Source organism: Populus trichocarpa, chromosome 4 (assembly GCF_000002775.5).
Source record: "Populus trichocarpa isolate Nisqually-1 chromosome 4, P.trichocarpa_v4.1, whole genome shotgun sequence".
NCBI lineage: Eukaryota > Viridiplantae > Streptophyta > Magnoliopsida > Malpighiales > Salicaceae > Populus > Populus trichocarpa.
The window spans coordinates 16,595,420-16,609,277 of record NC_037288.2 but is presented as its reverse complement, the minus strand read 5'-3'; the positions used below and the strand labels follow the sequence as shown (position 1 = coordinate 16,609,277).

Here is a 13,858-nt window from a genome sequence, read left to right as displayed (position 1 = left end):
GCATGTTGTTTAAGATTCAAAATAATGTTTATGATCAATGGAATAATATTTATGCATAGACAGAGGCTTTTTCTGCTTATTGTCATTATGGTTCTTGCTTATTGTTTCAGCTTTTAATCTTTTATTTCTTATTATTTTGATGATTCAAACAATTTATACTAACCATGCTTAAGCTTAGGTTGCTAGATTAAGGCTGTTTTTTTTAGTTTTATCTCACTTTTTATGGGTTTAGACCTTTTGTTAGGTTTCTGGGTTTGCTAACTTTTCTAGGTTACCATTCATCTGTTGAACTTTGTCATATGTCGTTGTTTTCTGAATCATTTTGGTCGATTGATAGTTCTTGTGTGTGTGTGCATGTCTGTTGATTTTTAATCTAAGACTTTTATGGCTTTAAAACACCGATTTAATGGTTTTTAATCTTTTTTTTTTCTTTTTTTTTTGCATAGAATCAAATAATCGTAATATTTGAGTCACCTTAGATTCTTGTTTGAATATTGTGTTTACATGTCTCTCTGCTTTCATTTCGATTCGATCTAGTCTGCTTTTTAATCTTGTTCAAGTTCTTGGTGTTCTTGAGCAAATTCAAATGTTTTTCCCCTTTGATCTTTGTTTTCTTCTTTTTTGGTTTCAGGTTGTGTTTGTGGGCTTGGGTCTATGGTCTAGGAAGCCCAACCCATGTGGTTAGGCTTAACCTATTTTTTAATAAGGCAATGTTTGGCATGATCAATTTTTATCAAAGAAAAAACACAATGTTTGTCCTTAAAACGCGTTTGTCAAACACAGTCTCACGGTATTTTTTAAAGCCTTTAACTCTTTTGTTAAGAGCGTGTTTAGCAAACTCGCCCTGCTAATTTTCCAACAGTGTTTATATTCTTATTTTTTGTGCTTTTGTCAAACAAACCCTAAAATAATTTCTAAAAGTTCTGAAAAGATTCAAGGATCATTTTAAAATTATTTGTGGGTCCCTCGTATATTTTTCTAACCATTTCACTTAAATATCGGGGTCGTAGACTTTTACTGTAAGATACTGACCGAGTATTAAAACTACTTGTTTTTCTCCAATATTTCAAAAATTTCCAATTTTTTTTAAATTATCATTTCAAAAATACAAAAATATATTTTATTTTGTGTGCATATTGCCAAGTTATAAAATTTCCATGCATATTTCATAAAAAAATATATAAATTGCATTTTATCATACTTTGAAAAATAGAAAAGAAATCTTTAATGGGTATCATAACAAGTTTGTGATTATGCATTAGGATTTGACCAAAATTTCAAATAAAAAACTTTTTTTATTTATTTTTTTAGGCTTTAGGATTGTTAGATTATAACCTGATGAGAAAAGAATCTCCTCACTGAGAATGATTTTTTTTTTTAACCTTAGACAATTTTTTTTGGATTTTAGAATGATTAAGTTTTAACCTGATGAGATAAGTATATCCTTATTAAGAAGGATTTTTCTTAAATCTTAGACTGACTAACGAATAGAAACATGACTTTGAACCTTCAACGATGTAACTTACCATAGATAAGGTGCACTGGGGGTAATACGTTTTTTCTTTGCACAACCAGTCTCTTTATCCAGACTCTTGCAGACCATTAGGTTTTATTGTGACCATAATATTAGATGACAACTCATGAATCCTTTCAAATCATAATTTTATGATTTATCCCAAAACATCCAAAACTCCTTCGATCCAAAAATCATGAGCACACCCCTTCCGTGCCATCCAACGTGTAAACAACATTACAAATTTCATAATTATTTTTCTTCCATTTTTAATCCAATTCCACTACTTTTATTCTATATAATTTCAATCTTTACACAACTCAACACTTTCTCCATTAACTTTGAAAAACATCCTTACAAAAATCTTATAACACCCATACAATCTATCCCACAACATACATACAACACATACACATCAAAATAACTTTGCATTTCTTAAAATTAAGCTCAACTCATCACTTCCCCTACATGTTTCTCATGGCCAGCCCTAGAGCCTGTAATCATCCCTTAGTTTTATGAAGGGACCAAATAAGCTCTAGGCAATAGCGAAATACATTACAAAAAACAGGATTTTTCAAAACATCTAAAATTTGGTCAATATTGGTTTTTATAAGAATACAACAACACAAGTTCATGAAATAGAAGTTTAGAGTGACCATTACCTTTCGCAAAGTTTTCATCTACTGCTAGAATTTTTAGGTCAGAGCATGGGATTCTGGGCATCGGTGCATGTAGCTAAACCAAAAAACATGAAAAAAAAAATTAAGAAGAGAAGATGGTGGTCGGTCGGCGGTAGCTGTCCTTCGTAAAAAATACCTTATTTTGCAGAATAATTGATTTTTTTTTCTCGTTGACCTGTCATCATCATTCATTTAATTCGTCACCTACTCATAACTCGCATCAATAAAGAAAAAAAAAAATTCGCATCCAATCATGGCTGTAGCTGTTCGAATTAATGAATACATGAGAAAATCTTCTATTTTAATTTATAGGATCTTAAATAGACTAATAGATCCATGTGCAGGTATCCAAAAACATTATTTTCATATCTTCACTCCCCACCTAACATAGGTTGACATGTTGTATGCCTGAGTTGTCACCTACAGTTCCAGCTTAATTAATTACTTTACTTGTGACTTGATAAATTTTATCTTACCATATATGCCTGTGCCCGCACTTTTAGTTTTGCTCTTCCTCCCTGCCATACCTAAAACACTACTTCCTCTCTCTTTTCTCTCTCTCAAATTTGATATGGATAACAGCAATGAAATAACTCATGATTTTTCACCCTTCTTCAAAGTTTACAAAGATGGCAGAATAGAGAGGTCTCTGGTCCTGGAGGATCTTCCTGCTGGCCTGGACCCGGAAACTGGGGTCCTATCCAAAGATGTTGTGATCTCACCAGACAGTGGCGTCAAGGCCAGAATTTTTATCCCAGAAATTGTGGGGTCAGATCAAAAGCTGCCCCTCCTAGTCCACTATCATGGTGGTGGCTTTTGTGTTGGATCAGCGTTTCACATTCTAACAAAAAACGTTCTCACTCCAATAGTGAGCCGAGGCAACGTTATTGCCATCTCTATCGACTACAGATTGGCCCCTGAACACCTCCTGCCGATTGCTTACAACGATTCATGGGATGGGCTGGAGTGGATTGCTGGTCATTCTAACGGGCTTGGACCCGAGCCATGGCTTAACAACCATGTGGATTTCGGGAAGGTTTTCTTAACGGGCGAGAGTGCTGGGGCAAATATAGCCCATTACTTAGCGGTTCAAGTAGGCGCTAATGGCTGGGCGGGCTTGAAACTTGCCGGTGTGATCCTCGTGCACCCGTTCTTCGGGTATAAAGACGTAGATGAAATGCACAAATATTTGTGTCCTACAAGTTCCGGGGGCGATGACGACCCAAGATTGAATCCAGCGGTGGATCCCAACTTGTCAAAAATGGGATGCCAGAAAGCCCTCGTTTGTGTGGCGGAGAAAGATTTCTTGAGGGATAGAGGGGAGGCTTATTACAAGACCTTGGCTACGAGTGGGTGGCCTGGAAAAGTGGAGTTTTATGAGACCAAAGGAGAGGATCATTGCTTTAACGCGTTCAAACAGTGTGGAGAGACAGATGCCCTAAACAAGAAGGTCGTTGATTTCATGACTATGGAGTGAGTAATAGTACTTTATGGCCCTACAAAACGGAACCGTTTCTTATACAAGCGTTTTGAATAATTATTGCACGTTCACATGTCTTGCTGGAATTATCATGTTATTTCACTTGAAGCATTTACAATTTGATGCTTTGTTTGGGAGTTGGTTTCTTACAATTTTTTTTTTTTTTTTGTCATTGGTACTGGTTTTAGTGTTTTACTCGAAAACTTGCCAGTGGTGTTTTCATCACGTGACAAAAATGTTCCCCGTGAGAACAATAATTTATTTATAGAAAAATAATTAAATTGGAAAAGATGGGCCCTGGCTCGTCATGTAATATTAATAATAAAGACTAATAATTACTATATTAGTAATTTTCGTTACAATGCATTTCTTATTTTAAATTTACTAAAACCAATTATTCAAAGGATGCTTAAGCATGCATTAAGATTCACTTGGGAAGTGGGGGCAGGGCAACCTTTAAGAGTCTACGTTACAAGGACAAAAGAACGTGCCTTGCACATGGCCCCACCTGCAAAGATTCCATTGCAAATGGATTATTATTTGTTCCAGCAAAATCCACCTGTTACTGTTAGGCACCCTTTCATGCTTCAAGCCTGTTTTAAACTCTATTTAGATGTATTTTAGGAGTATATTTATCTTAAAAATTATTAAATTTATATTTTTTCAGTATTTTTTTTATAATTCTATATATTACTATTAAAAATAAAAAATAAATCTAAAAAAATTTTGAACGACAAATAATTTTGAAAAGCACCGTATACTTTGCAGTTTCTTTCTTAACATTAATTTCTATTGCTTAGCCATTTATTGTTTTCTATCTACAATGGGAACAAATCCCACTGAAATAGCCCACGAATTCCTCTCTGTTTTTCGGGTATACAAAATGGCCTTGTAGAGAGATCTACGACACCCTTGTTTCATAAGAAAACAACATCTCCATCAAGATTATTAAAATTATGAGTTAATTCATAAAATTTTATGATTTTATAAGTTAATATATATCTAACATGTTAAATTAAATTAAAAACTTGAAATTAGTAAAATCAGATTTAACTAATACAAAATTAGTAAACTCTGTAAACTTTGTCCGATTTTAAAAGTTTACTAAATTTGTGATATGAAGCAAGTCAGGTCCAAATTTGACCTTAAAATGTCTGCTGACTAGTTTTGCGAGATTAAACATATCTTTCAAACCGTATATTAGATAAAGCTGAAATTTTATAGAGAAATATTATATACATGAAAATATATTATGGTAAATTTTCAGGTCAAATGGAGGTAGGAAACATAATATTTCAGAGGATCAAATTTAGTAAACTAATATTATCGAATATATCAAACAATACCTTCGTGTATTGTTTGGGACATATCTAGAGCTACTGGTGGAATTTTGTTTCGATTAAAGTTGGGATAGAAACTAAACATCTGAAACTTTCCAACTATATATCATTGGCCCAATAATTCATCCAAACGAGAGAGAACGACATGTTTGAAATCAGGACTTAAATCTGCCAAGAATATACAAAAATTAAAAATTCAGGCTATATGGAGGAGTTTTAACATGAAGACTTTTTTATTATTCTATTTTATTTATTTATTTAATTTTAAAAAATTATTTTTAATTTGAATTTTTTTAGCGCATTAGACATTGTTCATGGATTTATTTCATTATTGAATTTATGTTAGTTAATTACTAATTTAAACTCATTAGTTTGCAATCCAAAAGGGGCCTATCAAGACTTATTGTGATGGGAACAACCAGGTTGTCACTGGGTTTAGGTGTGCTTCCTACCTTTCAGTGATCCCCTGTATTGAGAAATTTTGTTCTGAGACTTTTTATTTCTCCATGTCATTAATTTATTAATTCATATTATCTATCTCTCTCATTTTATTTAAATCATTCATTGATTATAATATTGTTGACTCATTTTATCAGATTTTAATGTAATTTAATTTCTTGACTAGAATTATCAATATATAATTAGTTAAAAAAATTACTTACGATTTTATGATCCGAGTTTATATTGTATTTTTCGTGTCTTGTCGTGTCAAAAAAGAATTTTTGACAGCCTTGCTCTCCACTCTACTTTTCCTCTTTAAAATCGCTGATCAAATTCACCAATGAGCCTAAAATAATACTATTCATGGATAAACTTAACGAATGAGTCTCCAATAGTACTATTATAAAAGAGATCGAAATTGTTTTGATTACCTTGTATAGTTTGATTACCTTGTTTCTTTGGGTAAGAAAGCTAGTGCTTTACTTATAGTCATTAAGTATAGATAAGCCCAACAACATCCTCTCATTATTGCTTAAGATGATTCATGGGCTCAAATTTAGTGGATTGTTTCACATGTTAATGGTCATGAGCTTGAGCCCTAGCTAAATGAGTATGCAAATTTTGAAAATGTGTTGTGGATTTTAAGGTTGTTAATTTCATTCTGTTCCGCTTGAAATGATCGGTATATCTCATATCATTTAAAAACACAGAATAACTCAGAAAAAAATTCATCTCGCTCTGAATCTCAGTCCATTCTAGATTTCTTGGCTAATTTTCAGCAGATATGTTTCGGTTTTATTATGTTTTTTCCATCTTTGTATTTGTTTATGTTTGTTTTTTATGAGATTATCATGGTCTTATGGCCCAAGTCACAAGTTTTACAAGTTAACCTGAGTAGACTTATGTCATTTTATTGTGTTTTTTTTAGATTGATTTTTTAAAAAAATTTATTGTTCAACAATGTGTTTATTAGAAATTGAGCTTTATAATTTGTTTTAATTTGCTCTATCTAGGGCTATCAAGGTTTCATTGTTGGGTTCCCAAATATCATACATGCTGCGGAAACTATGAAACAAAATTATTCGGGAGTCCTTATGATCCTGTTAGCTAGATCTAAAGTTGTTTAGGAATTTATTACTTGAAGATCTGATCTTCTTCGGCTTTGAATAATTTCTTAAAAGTTGGGTTGTCGCAAACCACAAGTTTTCCAATTTGCTTGGCCTCCAACAGTAATCCTGATACGATCCAGGTAAGGTCAAATTCGGATTTTGACGTAAAAAGTGCACTTATCCAGTTTTACGACAACAGTTATAATTCTCAATCCGACCGTTGGATCGAGCTGCAATTATATGTGGAGTCTCCTGACATGTTGTCCTACCTTGCTTTAAAATTTCAAGTCAATCGGAGTTTGGCAAGGCATCGAAACATGGGTCAACAGAGGCTGTACGAATTTTGTTATTTACTTCCTTTTGACATGTGGACTTCCTATTTGGCTAGGATTCTTTTCCTAAAAGGATATGGCAGCTTATTTTGGGAATCTCTTAATTCTCCAAAGATCTTTAATGGGCTGCAATATAGTTTCCATGTGTGGCAATGATTTATAAATGTTCAGAATCCTTTTCTTACAAGGATTCCTTATTCATCCTAGCTACAAAAAGGAAAGAAGACTTCAGAATAAATTCTACCTTCAGATCAGATTTCCTAGTCTATTTGGAACTTCTTAATGGTGATAAATCTGATTCTAGCATATTTATGATGATAATTTTCGGATTTGTATTATTTTCTTTTTAGTTTTTGGGTTATTATTACTTATTTGGATCAATTGTAAGTGGGCTTTATATAAATCCACTTAAGGGGGGTCTATTAGGGTTTATTTAAGTCTAGAGTGAGTATAAATAAAGGCATAACCAGACATGTAAGGTTAGACAATTCAAATTAATAAAACTTCTTATTTGTCGCACTTTGTGTGTGTATGTGTATGTTGGTGAGATAATCTCCCTTCCATGGTTCTCTAAAGAACTGAAAAACGACTTATCGAAGAACAATTGTCTTCGTGGCGTCATCCTTATACTTCTCGTTCGCGAATCAATATTCGTTGGGTGGGGATCTCCGTTTTCAATAGTGCTGGTGCCTAGGTACAAGTTATCTTTGTATCACACTCCTATCAAACCTGATTTACTTGACTTTCCGGGAATTGGTGTCTCTACGTGTGGGTTGTGTGACCACCTGATCACGAGGTTCGCATCAAATCCACACGAACCACCCGTGAAAAATCTCTTAAATCACTATTTAAAATAGAGAGATTGTTATGCCTAGAGTGTTAACTCTAATATTATGTTTACGCAGTTTTCCTATCTAACAGACAACCACTCCTCACTTGATAAAATAGAGACATAACTTACTACTTGTAGGAAAATTTAAAAAAACCCTATAAATTGGTAAAATATGATTTTGCTCCTTGAATAATATTCATATATTAATTTAGGATAATTTTATAAATTAACTCAATCAAGTCTTTACTTGATTTTTCTAGGTCTAGAATTATAATCTATGAATTAATTATAACCTGGTCCTTAATTTCTAAAAAATATTTTAATAAAGTCATACTTAATTAAATCATCTCAGTTTAATTTCTGACTAATGGTTTTAAATATGTGTGACCTATTAGGTTCCTAATATGATAACCCAAAATAAATTATAATTATAATTAAATAGAATTAAATAAATTAAACAATTTAATTTATTATTAATTCAACAATTGATTAATTTATATTTGAAGATCAAATGCATCGTCTAGCAACGTGTCATGATCCCCTAAATATTAGAAAAGTTATTAGTGGTTTTACTTAACCTTTTAGTGACTGGTTTCTCTTAGTGTAATTAATATCTTTTCATCAATAATGTTTTGATTTAACATTAAAGCATGAATTATGTTTGGCGTGTTAAATCATGTTTGCTTTCTACATAATAGTCATTAATTGTTTGAATAAGATTTGAAACCCTTTTCAAATTTCATTTTATCTTGGCCAAGGATTTCTCAATCAATATTATTTGAGAACATATGAAATATTTTCCCTAATTTACTTAGGGTGATGAATCATCTCTTGATCATCCAAGTACCTTTATATAGTTCATGTTACACCCAATGCCTACCTTTTTGTTACCTTGATGAAGATAACATATAACAGGATCAAATCATAACATTTTCTATATAAGATAACTTAGTGATCTCAAGTTTAAAGATCACTTACACAACTATCATGTGAGTCTTTCCATAGACATAGATGATCTCACCATATGAAATTCTCATACTGGTTAGTTTAGTGTACATGTCTTATATTAAGCACCTACATATTTGAATATCTAGTATTTAAAAGAGAATCAAACAAGAACATTTTAGGAACAATATTTTGATGCAATAGACATTCTGTAATTATAATAACTTTATAATTTTCTTTATAAAGTATTTTTATCTCATAAAATTTATCTTTACTCTAGATTTGTTAATCTAATATTATATAAATATTAAAAATAAATTAAATCTTTATTAATAATAAATATATATTTATATAAATATAATAATATCTAACCTACTAAATCAAATCAATTGAACTTGTAAAAAATGGGATGCGAGAAAGCCCTCGTTTGTGTGGCTGAGAAAGATTTCTTAGGGAACGTTTGAGAACGTGGTTGCGGCTGCGTTTCCAAAAAATTTAATTTTTTTTTACTAAAATTTAATATGGTTTGTACATTTTGGATCGTTTTGATGTGCTAATGTCAAATATGATTTTTAAAAAATGAAAAAACATCATTGACATATATTTTGGTATAAAAAGTTATTTGAAAAGTACCCGCAACCATACTGCCAAACACGCTTTTAAAGGAACCCGCGCGCGGACAAACACAGCATCTTTATTGTCGTTTCTTATACAAGCGTTTTGAATAATTCTTGTACGTTACTCAGTTTTTCACATGTCTTGCTGGAATCATTATGTGATTACTGGTTTTACTCAAACACTTGCCATTGCCCATTGGTGTTTTTCATCTCATGACAATAATGTTCCACGTGAGAACAATAACTTATTTATAGAAAAATTGTTAAATTGGTGGGCCTTGGCGCGCCATGTAATATTAATAATATAGACTAATAATCACTCTATTAGTAATAATATTTATAGAATAATATTTTTTTTTGCATTTTAAAAGTGTTATTAAAAAAATTTAAATTTTTTTATTTTTTTTCTTTGTTTCAAATTACTATTTTTTGGTGTTTCAGATAATTTTGATGTGCTGATATCAAAAATAATTTTTTAAAAATAAAAAGTATTGTTTTGATGTATTTTTAAGTGAAAAACACTTTAAAAATAATCTCTACCATACTCTCAAACACCCCTTAAATTAGACATCTTGACTCCGGCAGCGCCTCTGCACCTTGCGATAACAACGAAAATACATGCTAGTTAAACTAATAGATAGCATGTTTGGGATGCTGTTTTTTAAAATATTTTTTGAAAATATATTTAAATAATTTTTAAAAAAAATTAAAGTTAAAAAAATAAAAAAATCTTTAAAAATATGGTTGGACTGTAATATCAAATACCATCTATATAAAATGGTAGTTCAACGCCATCATTTTTTAAACTAAAATAAAAAATTGAGTTGAGTTTCGTAGCCTATCTCATTAAAAAAAATTCAACAAAGAACAAGAATGTACATCTACATAAAAAGAAATTATCTAAAAGAAGAACCAATATCCTAAGATTATATATATTTTTTAAAATATTAATATGATAAAATATTGAATTTACTTAGATTTTATAATCTAACCCGCCTGACCCGAATTATAAATTCTAATGTGTTTAATTTTTTTTCATTATTATTTTTTAATTATATGTACGGGTGTCGAGTGATGGACTTGGATTAAATGAATGAAGACAAGTCAAAGAGAGAGAGAAAAAAATCTCTTGCTTTTCTATGGATGTGAGTGATGAGCAGGTGACGAACACTATTCTTGAATTGTAATCCTATTGGACCGCTCTGGGTCTTTTTGTGATTATTTTGACATTTTTATGATTTCAATCCATAGAATTATGAATGTGATCAACCGTTCGCGTGGAATTATGATTTCAATCCGTCTTTACGGACTGCTAGTGTTCACTGACTTTGTCTCTGTTTTAATGTACTGTTATTATAAATAAATTAAAAAAATTAAAAAAATATATGTTATTTTAATATATTTTTAAAAAAATACCTTAAAAACAATCTCAGTCATTTTTATATTTTTTTTGATAAAAAATACTTTGGACGATATTTGGTTTAGAGGTGATTTTTTTTTAAATTCATATAAAAAGTATATATTTTAAACTTTTGAAGGTTTAGTTTATACTTTAACAAAGTTGTACCTTTTAAAAAAAACTACATAACCTCCAAATCAAATTAACACCTCCAAATTTGTCCGAATGAGTCAATAATGAAAAAATTATCAATCTTTAGGGTGTAATTCAACTGGTCAGATCCTAGATTTGTTCCCTAAAAATCACCAGTTTGAGTTTCACAAACCTCAGGATCATTGGGAGGTTACATGGTCGTTAATTTTAAGGCTCATAGAATTAGTCGAGGTACGCGCAAACTGATCCGGACATCCATATTAATAAATAATAATAATAATAATAATAATAATAATAAAAAGATTATCAGCACTACTTTCTACTCGCTTGACGTTTCTTCTAGTTGAGTTCCTTATTTTACAATTTTCATTTAGATTAAACATTACAAAATATTCCTCAAATTTCGCCTTGTATTTATGTCATTTCATCTTATGAGACAATGTATTTTACTCTACTCTTTACATTTCATCAATTTCCAAAGGATGCAGCAAAAACTTAATTAATAAAGTAATTAATTCAGTCAAATCCAATGGATGCAGTAAGAACTTAATTACCTAATTTAACCCGATGTTGACTCCACTAGATTAATCATAAGATATTAATTAACGCTTCATTAAAAAAGAAAAAAAAAAGGTTGATTGGTGACTTAGTACAGTAGATTAATCATCTAGACACAAATACATCTCTGGAACAAAAGCACTCTAACATGAAATACAAATTACTGAAGAAAATTCAAAGTTACTGCACGGGAAGCATGAAAGAATAACACGCTCTTACATTAACATAAGTATACCCAAGAACTTATTTCTTTAGTCGGCCTTCAAAACAGTAATTCAGTTCTTATTCATATAGAGGTAAATTTAAAGTTGCATAAGTAGGATGATGATTTTATCTGATCCTTCGATGTATCGACAATTGGTGGGTAATTTGAATTATTTGACCATTATTCGACCTGATATCTCGTTTGTTGTTCATCAGGTTAATCGGTATATGCAAGCTCTATCCCAGACATATTTGCTCACTGTCTTCTTTGATATCTCAAAGGAACATCCAGTCACGGCTTATTCTTCCTTTCAGGAAATTCTTTACCGTTATGGGCTTTAATGATGCCCATTAAGTTGATTGTGTGGATACTTGTTATTTTGTTATAGGTTGATGTATGTTTCTTGGCATGCCCTCATTTCTTCCACACATTTCCATTAAACACCAAATTGCTGATGTTTTCACCAAGGATTTCTCTCATCTTCGCCATTAATTTATTATTGATAAATCGATACTTCTAGATCACCAAACATCAATTTAAAGGGGATGTTAGCAGAATCTACGACTTGATATCTGCTACCTTGTTTATTTTGTTATGTAATGACTGTTTTTCAGCCTAATGTGCGACACTTTCAATATATCAAAAAGATAGCTCTTACCAGGAGAGGCATTCAAACCAATAGACAGCTATTACCTATAACGACTTCCTTCTTTTCTTGCTACCCATTACACCTGTCTATTCGTTAAGAGCGACTGCTCAAAAATTAGCACCCTAGCGCACCCCAAGCTAGCCAGCTCCGCCCCACCTGCGCCGGCCGGGTTAATCCTGGGATCATCATAGATTCTAACAGAAGGAAAGATAAACTCTATCACCGGACTAAAAGTATCCGGCTCATTGTTACCAAAAAATGGGTGCGCCAAAACCACACCAACAATTTTAACCCCATTTAGGCCGTTCGTAGTTCCAGCTCTCACAGCCATGTTATGTGCAATATTAGCACCAGCACTATCACCAGCCAAAAAGGTTCTATCAAAATCTGCGTGCCCATTAAGCCAGGACTCAGACCCTTCACCATTTACATGTGAAGCAACCCATTGGATTGCAGCCCATGAATCATCATATGCTGCAGGGAGAGGGTGCTCTGGGGCTCTTCTATATTGGACAGACACGGCTATAACATTAGCGTTGTGGACTAAATCGGTGAGGTAGTTATGGTATAGAGAAGAGAAAGGAGACTCAATGCAAAATGCACCGCCATGGATGTATATCAGGAGAGGAAGCTTCTGGGTTGGATCTGTGATTTTGGGGATAAAAAGACGGACAGACAGGCTGTTTTCTTGTGAGACTACGGTGTCTTTGGTTTGGACTCCTGTTAAAGGGTCATCGGATGGTGGAACAGTTTCTGTATCAGCTGTGATTCTCTCCACCTTGCCATTTCTGTAAATGCGAAAGAAGGGGGAGAACTCATGAACAATTTCGTTGGAGTTTGACGAATCCATTATTTCAGAGAAGAAACAACAGAGCAAGAATATTTGAGAAAACAGGATGTGTTCTTAAATACTGTGCGGGACCGGGGGTAGAGATGCTAGCTTTATAGCTTAATTTTTTTTTTATTAATATAAATATTTGAATGAGCTTGAGTTAACTATTCCTATAAATTTTAAAGTTAATAATTATATAAATCTTTAATTATTTTGAAAGAATTAAAACTCATGACCATTAAAAAATAAATCTAAAAAAACCATTCCTCAAAGTTAATTTATAGCTTATTTCTAGTTAGTATTGTGTTAATTTATAGCTTGAATTCACCTTCACTATTCCTATAAACTTTAAATTGTGTTTTGTTAGGTTATTAAATTTGAAAATATTTAATTAATTAATTAATATAAATTATAAATATAACTACTCTATATCTTGAAATCTTTATTATAAAAAAATTATAATTTATAACTTTTTTTTAATTTACCTTTTCAAACTATAACTATAAAAGTTACACAATACTAAACATCCACCAATTCTTAAATTAACTTTTACCGAGATTAATTCAGTCTCTACCCGATCTTAATTTAGTTAAGTTTTTTGGTGTGCAGTATATATAATTCGTAAAATATCTTATTAACAAAAAAAAAAAAAAAAAAACTAAAGGAACCCTACATGTAATACTATTTCATTAGACTAGTGTTATGTTTTTCTTTCTTTTTTTTAATTCCTAATCTATGTTATTGTTTTTTTTTTTTTTTTTCCAGTTTTCAGT

The 13,858-nt window shown here is 31.6% G+C and overlaps 2 protein-coding genes across 2 annotated transcripts; one reads left to right on the top strand and one right to left on the bottom strand.

The window, feature by feature from the left end:
* The first annotated feature begins 2,657 nt into the window (after nt 1-2,657).
* Nucleotides 2,658-3,825, top strand: LOC18097810 (2-hydroxyisoflavanone dehydratase). The gene has a single exon (XM_006384372.3). It carries the CDS (start codon nt 2,675-2,677, stop codon nt 3,668-3,670), a length of 996 nt encoding a protein of 331 aa, XP_006384434.2. The 5' UTR covers nt 2,658-2,674; the 3' UTR covers nt 3,671-3,825.
* Nucleotides 3,826-12,314: 8,489 nt separating this feature from the next.
* Nucleotides 12,315-13,180, bottom strand: LOC18097809 (probable carboxylesterase 5). Its single transcript, XM_006384371.3, has one exon. The coding sequence runs from the start codon at nt 13,101-13,103 to the stop codon at nt 12,330-12,332; it is 774 nt and encodes a 257-aa protein (XP_006384433.2). The 5' UTR covers nt 13,104-13,180; the 3' UTR covers nt 12,315-12,329.
* Nucleotides 13,181-13,858: the final 678 nt, after the last annotated feature.

Bases quoted from the DNA above. Each gene is read 5' to 3' on its own strand.
- LOC18097810 (XM_006384372.3), top strand. From the start codon at position 2,675: ATGCCTGTGCCCGCACTTTTAGTTTTGCTCTTCCTCCCTGCCATACCT.
- LOC18097809 (XM_006384371.3), bottom strand. From the start codon at position 13,103: ATGGATTCGTCAAACTCCAACGAAATTGTTCATGAGTTCTCCCCCTTC.